This window comes from Xenopus tropicalis, chromosome 4 (assembly GCF_000004195.4).
Source record: "Xenopus tropicalis strain Nigerian chromosome 4, UCB_Xtro_10.0, whole genome shotgun sequence".
In the NCBI taxonomy this organism is placed as follows: domain Eukaryota; kingdom Metazoa; phylum Chordata; class Amphibia; order Anura; family Pipidae; genus Xenopus; species Xenopus tropicalis.
In genome coordinates, this window is record NC_030680.2 from 112,212,975 (window position 1) to 112,231,159 (window position 18,185).

Consider the following 18,185-nt stretch of genomic DNA (forward strand, 5'->3'; position numbering starts at 1 on the left):
CCAATCAGAGTGCTTCTTTCTTACAAACTGAACGAATGTAGAATATTTACTGGCTAACTCCTTTTCGTCGAAGGCCAATTAGAGGTGACGCAGCATTGTTTGAATCTGTGCTTGTAGGCACGTTGAAGTGCCCTAGTTGTGCGGTGCCTTCGTTTCACTGAGCCGGGTAGTACTGCATCACATGGTGTCCGCAACACAAGGAGCGCTGTGCATGCTGGGAAAGGTTCATGTCCAGTCTCTATTCTCTTCAATGTTAAAGCACCGTTGCGGAGTTTTCTTTAGTTTCCTTCATTTCTCCTTCAAGTTGCAGAGATATGAGAGGTGCTGTTGTGTAGGACTACGAAGGAGTAGGACTTACCGTCCTATTGTGTAAGACAAGAATAAGATGAGGCATATGTAGGCATTATTCCGCAGCGCTGTACAATAAGTGGGTTACATACATTGGACATACAGAGTAATATATAAAGCAATCAGTAACCGATACAAGAGGTGAAGAGAGCCCTGTCCAAAAGAGCTTACAATCTACAGGGAGAAAGGGTTGAGACACAAGGTGTGGGAATGGGCGTGACCAGAGTTGTGAGAGGTGTGGCACAGGGTATTGCTTTTAGCGGCACACTGAGGTTATGTTAAACTAGATTAGGGTAAGCTTCTCTAAATAAATGCGTTTTTAGAGATTGCTTGAAGGCAGAGAGATTGGGAGAAAGTCTGACAGATTGTGGGAGCGAATTCCAGAGAAGGGGGGCAGCCCTTGCAAAGTCCTGAATGCGAGTGTGTGAGGGGGGAATGAGAGAGGAGTTGAGGAGCAGGTCAGTAGAGGAGCGTAACAAGCGGGTTGGATGGTATCTAGAGATGAGTTCAGAGATGTAGGGTGGGGCAGAGTTATGAACTGCTTTGAATGTGAGAGTCATTAGTTTGAATTTTATCCTGGATGGTAGTGCAGGGATTGGCAGAGTGGCACGGCAGAGGAGGAGCGGTTGGAGAGGTGTATGAGCCTGGCAGCAGTATTCATTATGGACTGGAGAGGGGACAGTCTTTGGGGGGGGGGGGGGAAGGCCAATTAATAGGGAGTTACAGTAGTCTAGGTGAGATATTATAAGAGAGTGAATAAGAATTTTGGCAGCATCTTGGGTGATAAATTATCGTATTTTGGAAATATTTCTTAGGTGAAAGTGACATGATTTGATAAGTGACTGGATATGAGGAGTGACGGACAGGGCACAATCAAGAATAACCCCAAGGCACCGGGCCTGGGAACATGGGGTGATGGTAGATAGCTCAGGAACAATGTGGGTGTTGGATGGGGAAAAGAGAACCAATTCAGTCTTAGAGAGGTTTCATTTAAGGTAAATTTGGGACATCCAAGGGGAGATAGCGGACAGGCAGGAAGAGACACGAGTTAGAAGCTCTGGGTTGAGATTAGGAGAGGAAAGAGATCTGAGTATCATCAGCATAGAGATGGTACTGAAAGCCATAAGAACTGATTCATTTGCCAAGTGAGGAGGTATAGAGAGAAAATAGTAATGGGCCCAGGACAGAGCCTTAAGAAACCCCAACAGAAAGAGGCAAGGGAGAAGATGATGCTCCATTGTAAGAGACACTGAAGGATCGATCTGAGAGATAAGATTAAAACCAGGATAAGGCAGTGTCACGAAGGCCAAGAGAGCAGGGAGACTGGAGGAAAAGAGGGTGATCCACAGTGTCAAAAGCAGCAAAGAGATTGAGAAGTATTAGTAGCAACTAGTGTTTCTACCTAAATGTTTTTACCAAGCGTTCTACCTAAATGTCATTTAAACCATCTTTATCATGTGACTCCCATTTTGTAATGTTCCCGTCTTTTCTCGCAATTCTCACTTAGGTATGAGGCTGTTTTATATATTTTAGTAGGGCAAAGCAGATCCCTCTACTTGTTTTTAGAAGCAATCTTATGCTGGGGAAATGTTTTATACCACAGCAATCTGTTTTTTAATAAAAATCTCAATGCAACATTTGTATTTATTTTATGTATATATAGGTGCTGCCATTGTAACTAGGCCAATCTGAAAAATGTAAATTTAGCTTTAATGCAATCCGTGCTGCACCACACAATGCATTTATTAGAGGTGTTCCTAAATTTTGATGCATTCTGGTAACTATACAATTGAACAATAGATTCAGCCCTATTAAAGCTACCGTATATACTCGAGTATAAGCCGAGTTTTTCAGCACGAAAAATGTGCTCAAAAACTCAGCCTCGGCTTATACTCGAGTATATACGGCTGACCATACCGCTCCCCATACTGCTCCCAGTACTGCTTCCCGCTGCGTCTTCTCTGTCTGCTGTCAGGTGTGAGTGGGGGACCGGGTCAATTCACTGACAGGGGAACGCACATTCGGCGCGCTCTGACACTGGTGACATTGGCGCACGGGATGGGGGGTGCAAGCCGGTAAAGTTGTAGTGTGGCCGTCCGTGTGTGATGATAGGTGGGATCTCCAGCCATCATGACCTCGCTTCCCATGAAGCAAATAAATCAATAATATTCGGCGCACTCTGACACTCCGGCATGACCTCGCTTCCCATCAAGCAGCTCCGACACTGCTGACATTCGCGCGCAGTGTCAGAGCTGCTTGATGGGAAGCGAGGTCATGCCGGCTCTATACTGGGGCTGCAGTAGGACGGGATGTAGGGGGTGAAGTTCAGCTAATAATATTCGGCGCTGCTGACTGCTGACATTCTGACACTGCGCAGTGATTTATCTGCCTGATGGGAAGAGAGGTCATGCCTGCTGGAGATCACACGCTGACGGCCACACTTCAACAAGCTTTACTGGAGCGTGCACCCCCGCGAATGTCAGCAGTGTCAGAGTTAGTGCACTCCCATATCTTCTGTGTTTCCATGACCTGTAAGATCCTCTGTGTATGTGTATGTGCATGTGCTGCTGTTTGGTGGGAATGGAGCTGCAAGGCACAGTCTGATTATTCTGCAACTTGTCCTTAAATCTCCTTTAGTCACATGCATGTCTCGTGTGTGCTTTTAGTTGCTTTTAGTTTTATTGTCTTTCATTGCTGTGTTTTTATATGGTATGAACATGACTTGTAGAGCAGCAGGACTAGCAACAACAATTTCCCAGCATGCACGGTCAGCCTTTAGTGCTACAATGGGAGTATGGTGTGCTAGTACAATTAGGCAGGCATAAGGTAAATGCTGTGTATATAATGATGTTTAATGTTTCCTTAAACCAGTGAACTGTTATCTTTCTAGCTGAACTTCAGCCCCCACATCCCATCCTACTGCAGCCCCAGAATAGAGAATGTTAGTGTGAATGCCTGTAACTGATGAGAGGGAAAGGGGTTAAAATAGCTGGTGTGCATTGTCTCATAAATCACCTTGTGGTTTGACACACTATTCTTTCTCCACCCTGGTTCTGTTGCTATAGCTCTCTTTTCTACAATACTAGCAGCTTCTACAGTGTTTTAAAGGACCAGTAATGTCATGTTGGGCCGCGCTGGTATAATGTGTTTGCTTCAGAAATGCCTATAGTTTGCATGGATAAGCTACTGTGTAGCCATTTGAAAAGTTTGAACTGCAAATATAATGTAAAGAATATTTATGTTCTCTCCCAGCAGTGCAGTTTAGTAAGACATTTATTTGTAAATGACATAATGAAAAAGGACATACCTTTCCCACCCTAGGCTTATACTCGAGTCAATAAGTTTTTCCAGTTTTCTTAGGTAAAATTAGGTACCTCGGCTTATATTCGGATCGGCTTATACTCGAGTATATACGGTAATTATTAACAGAAATTCCTGAAGTTGCCATCCTTTACATCTAAACAGAGGCCTGTACATGGTATGGACAAATTTCTGTTATTCCATGTGTTTGGGCCAAAAACCGATCCGAACACAGGAAAAGAAGAGAAGCTTCAACTCATTACTGCCTTATCTGCCCACACACCATATGGTGCATCAGCAGATTACATATTCCATCACGTTCTATAAACTAACAAACTAATTTGTGATTAAATCTGCACGTGTATGATGTGATTAAATCTGCTGAGTCTGATGCCAGTGCTATAGCCTGCCTAACTTTGCAACTGTTTAGGTACTCCCTGCCACTTATGTATTACTGTCCATCCCTGTGCAAGAAGCATGGCCACAATGGGAAAAAGCTATCATGTAGGACATTTTAAATAATAAACAGCATTAAAGGAGAAGGAACGATATAATCAGTGGAGGGTGGCAAAATGTTAGGTATATGTGAGCAGAAAGCTGCACCGGCTCGGAGTACCCTCACGATCCCGGGGGGCCCGCGCATGCGCAGTATAGTGAAAAAGCTGGATTATTTTTTAAAGTTCATATTTTCACTCTACTGCGCAAGCAGCATGAAGACAGAAGGAGGAAGAGAATTACTCACAGGTACCCCAAGCTGGTGTAGGATTCCGCTAGCAGGAGCACCGAACCAGGGTATCCGGAAAGTGCATCAGAATGTCAAAAGTGTTAAATGAATTAATTCCCTTTAGTTCCCCTGCAAACAGCTTGGATATTTAGTAATCTCTTTTGTTTTTTCCCTTAGTTGTAAACTATATACCTTACTTATAAGTAAGTTATGGAACTAGAGTTCTTCAAGCCGCCACTCTATCAACAGCGTTATCAGTTTGTGAAGTCCTATGTGGATACCTACAAACCCAAAAAGGTAAAATGTTGCAGTGCCCGATGTCTTGTAGGCTGCAATAATTTCTCAGTGTCACTGACTTAACTTAGTCCGTGCTTACTAAACAAGGGGCACAGAGTTGGCAGCTGGGTTTTATTGAAGGTGAATGGCAATCTAATGCCACTGAGATAAAAAGGGCAATGGTTTCCAATAAAATGAGCATTTGTTAAATGTTTAAGAGTATTTTTTATGAACTGTAGTAATTCTGGAATACATAATGGTGTTCACATAGGTATTATTTTAATATTTTAAACTGATGAATGGGCTTTAATCTAGTTTCCTCTTTAAAGAGACAGAACTAGAATAAAGGTCCATGACTACCAGGAGATATCAGATATCAGGATATGCTATACCTTTTCAAAATCAACAGGATACAGGCAACTAAAATAAGGGATGCTCTAATACCAAAAATAAATTGTTTTGAACAAAAAAGTGTCATCCCCAGGAAATTCAGTCAAGTTATTATTTTTTTTTTTCAATATTAATCACATTTACACAAGCTGATCAGTGAGAGAGTGTGCAGGAGATAGCCATATGTATGGCCACCTTAAAGGGGTGGTTCACTTTTAAATTAACTTTTAGTACATTATAGACTTTCCTATTCTTAGCAACTTTGCAGTTTGTCTTCAATATTTAGAATTGTTGTGTATTATTTGCCTTTTTCTCCTACATCTTTCCAGCTTTCAGTTGGGGGTTCACTGACCACAGAAGCCAAAAAACCATTGCTCTGTGAGCTTACAATTTTATTTAGTGTTACTTTTTATTCCCTGTCTGTCTATTTAGTCCCTCTCCCCTTTCATATTTTAGCAACCAGATAGCTGCTGAAATTCCAAACCAGAGAGCATCTGAGCAAAAATCTAAATAACTGAAAACCACGCAAAATAAATAATGCAAACCAATTGCAAACTGTCTGAGAATATCAATGTTTATGTCATATTAAAAGCTAATTTAAAGGTGGACAACCCATTTAACTGCCATATTTTCTGGATAAAAGCTCCACATTAAGCTAGATTTTATGGCAGTCATTATTTATCATGTGCATTTGCCTTGGAAAATTGTTCTTAAAATGCACATTATACTAGGTTAGCTATTTTATTTAACAAGAGAGACCACATACGGTAGTCTTTATGTCACCCTTCAGGGCCAATTCACTAAAGTGCGTTAAAACTTGCACAAAATGCTTGGGGGAGTTAACAAACACCTTGAGGCCTACAAGTTGGATACTGCTGCCAAAATGTATGATCAAAGAATATCTCTGTTTGCTATGTAAATTTAAAGTCACACCTATGTAAGTTACCACATATCTCTCCTATAAAAACCACCTTGCTGCTAAGCTTGATTGAACTTTACATCATTGGGTAATGACAAGGCCACAGCAAGCAAAATTCACCACAGTACATAGAGAAACTTTTAAATGCTCAGTACAGGAAGTGACATAGACAGATACACTCCTGACATCAATATATAACTCAGGGAAGGCATGTATGCACCATAAAGGGAACATAAATGTTTTAGAAAGTCCTATGAAGGTTCATACTGTCCACATAGTATACAAATTCATTAAGTGATGAAGAAAAGTTTCATATTCCAATGGTGAGAGTTGTTCATAGTCCATTTCCAGGTTACCTACAAAAAAACAAAGTAACTTAAAGGGTACTGCCTTAACCAAGGCCTACCAAATAGGGGGATATATAAAACCCCTATACAAGAATAGATTAACACTACTTGCTTTCACTACCGGGTTAAATAGAAGAGGAAAAACCTACCATACATTACTATCAGTCATATTCTTAATAGTTCTTAATTCTCAACTAACGTAGGATTCAAGGTTTGCAAACGTTAAAGAAAGGATTATTAGACATATTGCAGCAAGTTAAAGAAAGCATTTAACACTCCATTTATCGCTTTACCCTTTTGTATCCAGTTTCTTTATCCAATATCTCTAGCAGAGAGCATTTTAAAATCGCCACCTCTGGGAGCATGCTTTACTACCTCTAGAACCAACCATTTTAACTGCTCTTGATTTCCTGAAAATGCCCAGACACAGACATATTGGTTGCAGTATTTTGGGCTGTTTGACTCACATTTACCATACCACAAGGACATTTCAACATATATATCACATTGCAACTGTGGCATAATGTTTAGCTGTATAGGGGTCCCTGTACTGAGCATTTAAAAGTTTCTCTATGTACTGTGGTAAATTTACACTTGACAAAGGGCCACTGGGGCTCGAAACATGTGCAAATATAATATAATTTTGCAGCTAGTTCCTGTACTGTGTATGTAGCCTTTTCTTAATAATTTACTCTTGGATGCTGTTTGGATTGACACCTGAGGTGGAGGTGTATTACAAGAATTGGCTTGGTTAATTAAGCTTTTTTTAATGATTGTGTTTACTTGTGTTGTTTTGCAGGTTGCTGATCTTGGATGCAGCACGTGTTCACTGCTTCACACACTCAGGTTCTGGGACTGCATCAAGGTGCTTGTGGGTTTGGACATTGATGAAGATGTGCTGAGCCGAAAAAAGTAATGTACTTTTTAATGTGAAATCTTTTAGTTATAATGAGATGTTTGCTGTAACTGTGTCCATATTTAAGTACATATGAACCTGTATAATTTTAGTGCATGTTCTGTATGCCAAGCAGCTTTATGTTTTTCTTTGCTTTAAAGTTAAGGGATTCAGTCACGATTTTTATGATGTGCTTTTTATTTTTTAATTACACTGTTTACTTTGCAAATAATTTACTTTACCATTTAGCAATACTGAAATCTTCTCCAGCCTTCAAGAAACCTTTTTTTTGTTGGAAGGGTAAGGGGGTCTGGGGTGTCAGAAATCACTACCTCTCAAATTACCACTGCTTCTCATTGTATTAAATGTATTTTTTTGTGCCAGTACCCATCCAGTGCAGGGCCACTGATGGCTTCTGCTGTATTATTTTAGAACTAGTACAGGTATGGGATCTGTAATCCAGAATGCTTGGGACGTGGGGTTTTCCAGATAAGGGGTCTTTCTGTAATTTGGATCTCCATATCTAAAATTTAACCATTTACTGTTTTACCTCCAGTAAGCATTAATGGAGTCTATGGAAGATGGCCTTCCCATAATTTGGAGGTTTCTGGATAATAGGTTTCAGGATAACAGATCCTATACCGGCAATGCAAATGGGCTACTAGACCAAGACCTGCCTAGATGTCATTGTTGCCGGGTACAAGAAGGCTACCTGGCACACTGGATTATATTTACAGAAGTGAATCTCCCTAGGAGTGACTGGGGGCTCTGGGAGCTGGGTGCTTTAAAAAAAGTTTTCACCATTTAAAGGAGAACTAAAGCCTACTTAAAGAAGTAGGGCAGAAATGTTGTACATTATGTTTTGGTCTTTTGTACCAGCCCAAGGAAACCTCAGCCCTTTAGCAGGGAAGATCTGTTATACTGCAAAAAAAGAATATAAATGTAACAGTAAAAGGCTGATTAGTAATTCATTCAGAGTCACATTAAATAACAGATCTGAAACCAGGGCAATTGCATCAGAACTGAATAATTAACCATGTAGAATCAGCTTATATGACAGACATATCTTATTTCCTGCTTGATAATTCACAACAACCCCTAAGCATAGCTTCTCAACAGCTGCTCAGAGCACCCTGAGTATGTGCACTGTCCCGGACAGTTCTAACAGAATCCAAGATAGAAAGCTACTGTCATTACTACTATAGAGATGCTGAAACTTTAAGCGAGTCATGCAAGTTTATTTTTATAATTATGGCATTTCTAGCCTATTCATTTTTAGGGTTTAGTTCTCCTTTAAAGATACTGATTTCAATCTTATCTGTAATTTAGTCTTTATCACAATGGATATTCCTTTATATTGCATGGATGTCCTATTAGCTACCATTAAAGTACTGCTTCCTTTTGGCATATCTAGGTTTACCTTGACTCCTCTACCAGCTCATTACCTTGAGCCCAGGAACACCTCATTGACAATAAACCTATACCAGGGCTCTGTGACACAAAAAGATCCAGCCCTTCTTGGCTTCGACCTCATAACATGCATTGAGTTGTAAGTTATTACTTTAAAAAAAATCTTTCATAAAATAAGTGGGTGTTTGCATCTCCTGATGGAAATTTGTCTTGTGTGCAGTTCTTAAAGGACAATGAAAGGTTAATATAGATTAAATGTAAGTCTAAGAAGTACTTACTGCATATCTAAATTCCCAGATCCCTGCTTGCTTCTCTGAGATATGGTGCTGGCAGCCTACAGCAGTGTGAAGCCTACAGTGACATCACTGAAATCTCTCTGCCCTTCCTGTAGGTGCCAGCGGCAGCCTTCCTATTCTCTGAGCATGTGTGTAACTTGATCCTGTCTCCTGTTCTGAGCTACACATGCTCACCAGCCAATCAGAAGCAGATCTGGCAGAGGGGAGGGAGAGGAGGGAATGAAACACATGTGCAGTATGAAGCAAGGAGGCAAAGGAAGGGAGACTACCTTTTTAGAGATGGCTGCCTGTTCTAGAAAATCTAAAGTTAAGCTGGCCATACACGCACCGAACGAGGTTTCGTACGATATTCGGTGCGTGTATGGCATGTCGGCGAGTCCACCGATATCGCAGGAAGCTGCTGATATTGGTCGACTCGCCGATCGGACCGGTTAAAAGATTTTGATCGGGCGCCATGACCAAAATTTGCTGTCAGGGCTGAATCGGCAGAAGGAGGTAGAAATCCTATTGTTTCTACCTCCTTATCTGCTGTTTCAGCCTTGACGGTGTGTGGCGGATCTGACAATGTTTCGTACGACCGATGGTCGCAAGAAACATCGTCAGATCGCCACATGTGTGGCCACCTTAAGTGTGACTGAGTAAATATTTGATTAGGTGAGCCAAAAGTGTGGCGTTTTTACTAAACAATAGGAGGACTATTGGGCAGTATGCTTTTTACATTTTGACTTGCATTCTCCTTTAAGGATATATATTTAATTTCCTGGATACTTATATAACTATCTGCCCAAGGGCTGAATGGGGAATGGTCTGTTTTATGACAAACACACAGTGAGCTAATCTGACCATAACAGGAGGACTATATTTATTCAACTGGATCAGCTGAGAGACCTATTTAATTTTAAGACATCCATAAATAAATGTATATGTCCATGTATAAAGTCCCAAAAGCGCTCCTCTTATGGAATCTACAGTTTGTAAAGACCTGGCTGGCATAACTAAACATTACTGCATCTCACAGCATATATATATATATATATATATATATATATATATATATATATATATATATATATATATAAGAAGATTTGAGGCTTTATTCAGTCCGACGTTTCAGTGACTGTCCCTGATGAAAGTTCCAGACAGGAACTGAAACGTCGGACTGAATAAAGCCTCAAATCTTCTTATGTAAACCTTTTGTGATTCTTCATGAAAAACTGCCTGCGAGTGCTGTCATTCTAACCTTGTGTATCCACGTTTATCTGCACGGGCACCCAGGTATCATCTGTATTTTATGGTGTGCAGCTTTCCAGCAACTTGTTTCTATATATATATATATATATATATATATATATATATATATACCGTATTTTTCGGACCATAAGACGCACCGGACCATAAGACGCACCAATTTTTTGGGAAGGGAAATGAAGAAAAAAAGATTCTGAAACAAAGTGTCCTAAAATATTTTGTGTGCATTAAAACCCCACCTGTACCAGCAGCACCCAACATATTTCACCCACCTGTACCAGCAGCACCCAACATATTGCCCCCATCTGTACCAGCATATAGCCTACCGATATACTTTAAAAAAATGTTTTACTTGCCCATGTGGTCTCCGCAGGGCCCTCCTCTATTTACCGGCGCTTAGCTCTGGCGCATGCACAATGACGCGCATGCGTATGGGCATGCGCGTCATTGTGCATGCGCACAGCGCCATAGCTAAGCGCCGGCAAATAGAGGAGGGCCCTGCGGAGACCACATGGGCAAGTAAAACATTTTTTTAAAGTATATCGGTAGGCTATATTCGGACCATAAGACGCAGGGACTTTTTCCCCCCACTTCTGGGGGAAAAAAAGTGCGTCTTATGGTCCGAAAAATACGGTATATATAAATATATATATAAGATTCGAATAGACAAGAAGCCGCTCTCACAGGTCTTACGTACAAAAAATAAAGTCTTTTTTATTGTATGGTGAACTGACGTTTCGGCTGAACACCTCAGCCTTTCTCAAAGGTGAGGTGTTCAGCCGAAACGTCAGTTCACCATACAATAAAAAAGACTTTATTTTTTGTACGTAAGACCTGTGAGAGCGGCTTCTTGTCTATTCGAATCTTGTTTCCTGCTTTGATGACTGCACCCAGGCAACTTTAACCTATTTACGTGAGTGCCGGTGGTTTCCAGCTTTTGTTAAATATATATATATATATAGCGGCCTTGAGAAAGGTCCCGATGGGGACCGAAACGTAACGTTGGCTGTTCATGCGTTTTTAATACACAGTTGATTGTTTTTGGAACATAACTCGGTGTTGCTGGTCTTTTTTGGATATATATATATATATATATATATATATATATTGTATATAATACTGCCAGGTTTTCCTCTCTGCAACTTCCATTGCAGAATACAATGTTTAAGGCATGCAGCCACACTGCAGCAGACTACATGGAGCATAAGGGTTTTGTAACTCCTCTTTATGACTTAGGTACATTTGGCAATTTATTTGAAAGTTCGGGCTAATCCATTTATTGGTTGCCACCTATCTCTACCTGTTTATTAAAGTGGCAGGAAGGCATGACATGATCGTTGGTTGAAAAAAATGCACATTTCTTAAGAAATATATATATTATGTATGTAGTCCATAATGGACCCAATTATTAGTCTCTAATTCTGTCACCTTTTAAAGCATTTTGTTCAATCTTCCACCGTGGTGGCTCCCCAAAAGCTTTTCTGTTTTTGAGATTGCTCTGCAAAATGTTTCTTTTACAGGATAGAACATTTGGAAGCAGAGGAGCTGGAGAACTTCCGAGAAGTGTTATTTGGTTTCATGGCTCCAATCACTGTGATAATAAGCACCCCTAATGCTGAATTTAACATCCTGTTTCCCAAATGCACAGGCTTTAGGCATCCTGATCACAAGTTTGAATGGAACCGCAGAGAATTTCAGAGTTGGTGAGATTGTTAATATTCCATTTATTCCATGTTATGTGATTGTAATTAAAGGGATTTACCCCTATATATAATAAAAGGCACAACGTTTGCCCAGGAGCAGTAACCAATTGTAACCAATAAGATGTTTGCTTTTAAACAGGTGACCAGAAAATGCTGCCTGCTGATAGGTTGCTATGGGTTACTACTCCTGGACAAACTTTTGCCTTTTATTACATAACCTCATAAGTTATCAATAAAACTGTTCACCTGTCAATAAAAAAATGTGTTCCTGATTAAACAAGAGCAGATTTTGAAAGAATATTTTGTTTGAAATAGAATAACCTCCTTCCTGCTTGCAGAAAGAAATATATTTATTATTTCTACTCATGACAGGCTCTCCCTTTTTAGGGTGAAGACACATTGAGCTACTAGTAGCAGCTATTTGTCACGGCTACAGAAATAGACAATGCTGATCATTTACTGATAATTGTCTCTATGTGTGTTTTATCAGAGGCAATTCTCAGTACAGGCATGGGATTCTTATCCAGAAAGTTTCGAATTACGGAAAGGCCATCTCCCATAGACTCCAATTTAAGCAAATAATCTTAATTTTTAAAAACGATTTCCTTTTGCTCTGTAATAATAAAACAGCACCTTGTACTTGGTCCCAACTAAGATATAATTAATCCTTATTGGAGGCAATACAAGCCTATTTGGTTTATTAAATGTTTAAATTAATTTTTGCAGACTTACGTTATGGAGATCCAAATTATGGAAAGATCCCCATTCGTGATAAGAGGTCCCATACCTGTATTGTCTATGGCAGGGTATTTTCTGGCATTTAGTAGCCATGACTAAGTAGCTGCTATTAAGTAGCTCCATGTGTCTTCACCCTTAGGGCAGCAGCACACGGGGAGATTAGTCGCCCCCGATAAACCCTCTCTATTGCGGGCGACTAATCTCCCTGACATACCATCCCACCGGCAAGAATGTAAATCGCCGGTGGGATGGTATTCGCATCGCTTTGGTCGCCCGAAGTTGCCTCGCAAGGAAACTTCAGAAAACCGAAGCGACGTGTAGGCCACGTGTGTCCCACTGCCCTTACTGTTATAATTAGTAGTGCCACCAGGTTTTATATCTAGGATTGTAGTGAGATTTATTGCAATTGTTTCACAAGCCCAATGGCAAGATTTGTGGAAGTAATTAGAAAGGAAATAGTTATTGAATGTTTGTACATGTAAAATCATAGTACTTTACAAATATGCTTTCTTATCCTTTTACTGTACTTTAAATAATCGCTCATCCACTCTAATTGTAGCAAGATGTTTTGTTCTTCTCTATTCTGAATTACCATTAGTGGCATAACTTGGCACATTCACATGGCAGAGCTTCGCATCCAAAGCAGCTGAGCATCCCTCTGAGTAATAGTGTACTGTAGTGTATGTGGGAGTGGAAATTAGTGTGGATATAGGATGGTTATTGCAAAGTAAATGATGTAAACACTAATCTGCTCCCTTTTATGCAAACAAGATGGTGTTGTGGGGTCAATAGAAAGATACAATAATTACATTAATTTGCTGAGACAGGATTACTGGCAAACTGCTAAAGCCTGAGAGTCCCTAACTATTATAGCACTTTCCAGGCTGGGGGGCTCTATATGACTTTTGCTTTTTGTCACCTCTAGGGCTACAGAAGTTGCTAAGTGCTTTAATTACACTGTGGAAATTACTGGTGTTGGAGAGCCTCCTCGGGATTCCAAAAATGTTGGGTTTTGTTCCCAAATAGCAGTTTTTACCCGAAATTACACAGAGAGTGAAGAATCACTTCAAAGGAAAATGGAATGTAAGAGTGTATACAAAACTGTAAGTACTACCAGTAGTATAGATCTGCAAGTGTAATTTAAGGATTTAAGGTTAAAACCAGATGCTAAGTTAAAGGGGAACTCCACTCAAACATAGTAACATAGTAACATAGTAAGTTGGGTTGAAAAAAGACATACGTCCATCAAGTTCAACCATAATGCCTATATATAACCTGCCTAACTACTAGTTGATCCAGAGGAAGGCAAAAAAACCCCATCTGAAGCCTCTCTAATTTGCCACAGAGGGGAAAAAATTCCTTCCTGACTCCAAGATGGCAATCGGACCAGTCCCTGGATCAACTAGTACTAAGAGCTATCTCCCATAACCCTGTATTCCCTCACTTGCTAAGAATCCATCCAGCCCCTTCTTAAAGTTATATAATGTATCAGCCAGCACGACTGATTCGGGGAGGGAATTCCACAACTTCACAGCTCTCACTGTAAAAAATCCTTTCCGAATGTTTAAATGGAACCTCCCTTCTTCTAAACGGAGTGGGTGCCCTCGTGTCCGTTGGAAGGACCTACTGGTAAATAAAACATTAGAAAGGTTATTATATGATCCCTTTATATATTTATACATAGTTATCATGTCACCTCTTAACCGCCTTTTCTCCAGTGTAAACAGACCCAACTTGGCCAGTCTTTCTTCATAACTGAGACTTTCCATACCCTTTACCAGCTTAGTTGCCCTTCTCTGGACCCTCTCTAACTCAATAATGTCCCGTTTGAGCACTGGAGACCAAAACTGAACAGCATATTCTAGATGGGGCCTTACCAGCGCTCTGTAAAGGGGAAGAATAACCCCCTCCTCCCGTGAATCTATACCCCTTTTAATACAGCTCAAAACCTTGTTTGCCCTTGCAGCTGCTGCCTGGCATTGCTTGCTACAGCCAAGTTTATTATCTACAAGGACTCCAAGGTCCTTCTCCATTATGGATTTGCCTAGTGCAGTCCCATTAAGGGTATAGGGGGCTTGCAACAACTTGATATTTTTGAAAAGTAAACATAATTATAAGCAACTTTGCAATATACATCAGTTAAAAAATATGCAGCCTTTTCATGATTTTTAATGTAATAATATGGTTATTATGGTTAATAATTATAGTTACCTAAGCCCAGCCCCCTGTTCCTCTGCTGATCTGGCTGACTATTTTGACACTCAAAAAAAAAAAAAATTAATAGTAGTTGACTGTCCTCAGTCACCAGTGATTTTGTCAATAGCAACTAATCAGCAATTAGATTTGAACAGTCAACTACAAGTTAGATAACAAAAGCAAATATCTGATTGGTTGCTACGGCCAACATCACAGGTAACGGTTGTCTCAAATGTTAAAAAATACACCCCTTATGTGAATAAGGAAAGTCACAGTGCAATGCATTGGGGGTTATATAGTTCCTGAATGCTATCTGTAAGCTGTGGAGACGTTTTTATAATTTGTAACATCAGTGTTTTAGTCCCTCCTCCCCTGCCAGGATTTCAAATGATGCACGAAGAGAAGAGCTGGTTTACAGCATATAAAATGGTATTTATTCATACTTTTTTGAAGGAACATACAGTTATAGGTATATTAGTTATATATATATTAGATATATTAGTTTCTGTATTGTATGTGGCTTTTTAACAAAGTTTGGTTCAGAAGAGTTCCCCTTTAAAGGATATGTAAACCTCACACACAACAATGTAATCAGTGAACAGACTCTCTGAAATCTTTTAATACCTGCCCCTCTGGTTGCTCAAAGATTAATAGTAAGGCTGTAGCATCCCCTTAATCACTTAGACCTTCTTCTCCTTCTTTAAAGGAACAGTTCAGTGTAAAAATGAAACTGGGTAAAATATACAGACTGCACAAAATAAAAATATTTAAAAAAAAAAGTTATGTAAAAATGTAATCTATAAAGGCTGGAGTGAGGTGATACTTCCTGCTCTCAGCTCTCTAACGTCTTTATTAGTCAGGGACCTTTGGGGGAGTCACGTGGGACATAACTGTTCAGTTAGTTTGAGAGTACGCAGGTCCGATTCAAATGCAAACAACTGAACAGTTATGTCCCATATGGCCGCCCTCAAGTCACTGATTGGTTACTGACTTCTAACAGTTTAGAGAGCTGTAAAAAAGGAATTAGTGTTCTGGCTATTATGTTAGACATCAGTTCACTCCAGCCTTTATAGAACACATTTTTGCCTAACCAACTATATTGAAAAAATTTTCATTTTTCGCAGTCTCTCTCTTTTACCCATTTTTATTTTTACACTGAACTGTTTCTTTAACCCACTTTGCCCTCTTTCTCGTGAATTTACTGGCAGTTGGCTAATGGGCATGCTCAGTTCTTCATAGCTTAGATTACTAAACACACCCTTCAGTCCAATAGCCAGTGAAGAGATGGTATTGTTGCTTCCCACAGAAACTCTGCTCTAGCTGTCTGCTCCCATTTTTTTCTCCTAACCTCCCCTCCTGAGCTCAGTTTAGCCATTACAGTGCTCAATTGAAGCGTAACTTTTTATCAAAAGACATTGTCTGTGTGAGCCTGCATTGTTTTATGAAATGTATGCCGAATAAGGGTCTTTGTGCATGTATGCTGTTTGCAGATTTAACTGATGATGTGTGAGAGGTGAAAATGGCCGTCAGTAGTGTATACTTGCTAAATTACCCCCAACAGAATTGTTTGGAAAAGAATTATGTTTTTGCATGTGTACACTTTAATACTGTTGTGCACTTAAAGGAAGCGACTTGTTTTACATCAGATATTTCATAGTTTACATAAATATTATGTTTTAAAAGGTGCTGCACATTGTATACCCAAGTCTTCAAGAGGAGAAATACCTGCGTCGGGCCGTACAGAAAGTAGCATTATTCCACGCATACCAGATAAAGGCAAATTTTCTACAGCAATTTATCCACAGAGAAGAGGAGGAGGAGCCACACAATACAGATACTGAGCATAGACCCTGCATGGACTTAAAGCTGACTTCCAGATGGCCAACACTACCTCAGACAGAGCAGGATGAAAGCATGGAACCTTTCCTTCAAGAAGATACTCTTTATGTGCCTCTGAAAAAGATCTTCTCTGTCCCAAAAGTAAAGGAACTTTGTGGGAATATGGATAATCTAAGAACAATGATAACTGGAGAAGCCACTCTTAGTAATGATGGCAATGCCATTTTATATCATATTGATCTAGAAAACAGTTGTTAGTGGCCAATAGCCTTAGTTAATGAGAGTTTATTTTACATTTAAATTGTGACCAAAATAATGAATGTCAAATAGTTAAACTAAATAATTTTGTTCTAACCATAGTCTTTACCAGCAACAGCAATGCATCTCTAGTAAACCATCTGCCAGTCTGAAACCACATTCAGCTATCACACCTGACAACCACTAACATATATTACAGTCATTTGTGGGCTCATATTATGTGTTCCAACTCCAATGTCTGGTTCAAAATATGTAATTTGTGATGCCAGCTGTACCCAACAGTTTCAGTACATGTTTCATACGAAGCACCTGTATCTAGTGAATGCTAATATTGTTTTCACATATATTTACAATTGTTTGTTTTATTTAAGGAAAGACCTCTTGAAATGCAGATCTTTTTGTTTTTTGGTTCCCCACAACAGGCATGGTGCTGTATTCACATACATATTTTGATAAATACAGGGGATTTAATAAATATGTACAAGAGGTAATGCAGTTTTATGTACTGATACATATGTGTATATTTTAGGAGATGGTAGAAAAGTACAAAAAACACATTACATTGCTTGGAGATCAAACATTAGCACCTCCCCCTGAAGCCTCTGCAATTTGCTACAAAGGGGAAAAATCCTTCCTGATTCCAAGATGGCAATCGGACCAGTCCCTAGATCAACTTGTACTATGATCTATCTCCCATAACCCTGTATTTGCTTGCTAAAAAGCCATCCAACCCCTTTTTGAAGCTATATAATATATCAGCTAGAATAACTGATTCAGGCAGAGAATTCAGCAACTTCACAACTCTCACTCCAAAATTTCAAACAAATTCCAAACAAAATTCCAAACATTTCCACATAATAAAATGTAACCTCTTTTTTTCACAATGGATGCATTTGTGTCAGCAAGCAGAACCTACCATCACAAGCTACAGTATATTAATCTCAAATGCAGGTGGAGACTTCACATCCAGTTATGCTAGAAATTAATTTTTTTTTTGCATAGGCCAGTAAAGAGCCCATAAAGCTTTTGATGTTTATGGATTATGCAAAAGATTTACGATAGCAGCCCTTTCTCTGCCCAATAGTTGCCCTAGGTTTCTTACATAAGGGCTTCTGTGCAACCCTTACTTAGCTTCCAGGATTCTCTAACATGTCCTTTCAGCTGGATGGAGCAGTATTCTGTTATGCTATACTCTGGGGCAGTGTTCCCCAACCAGTGACTCGTGAGCAACATGTTGCTCACCAACCCCTTAGATGTTGCTCCCCATGGCCTCAAAGCAGGTGCTCATTTTTTAATTT

At 39.8% G+C, this 18,185-nt stretch overlaps 1 protein-coding gene across 3 annotated transcripts; it reads left to right on the forward strand.

Moving 5' to 3' along the window:
• Positions 1–60: 60 nt before the first annotated feature.
• Positions 61–17,378, forward strand: henmt1 (HEN methyltransferase 1). Of its 3 annotated transcripts, none has more exons than XM_012960697.3 (7): positions 61–223; positions 4,550–4,669; positions 7,104–7,216; positions 8,614–8,748; positions 11,674–11,856; positions 13,520–13,697; positions 16,474–17,378. In XM_012960697.3, the coding sequence occupies exons 2-7, from the start codon at positions 4,583–4,585 to the stop codon at positions 16,885–16,887; spliced, it is 1,110 nt and encodes a 369-aa protein (XP_012816151.1). In that variant the 5' UTR covers positions 61–223; positions 4,550–4,582; the 3' UTR covers positions 16,888–17,378.
• The last annotated feature ends 807 nt before the right edge of the window (positions 17,379–18,185 follow it).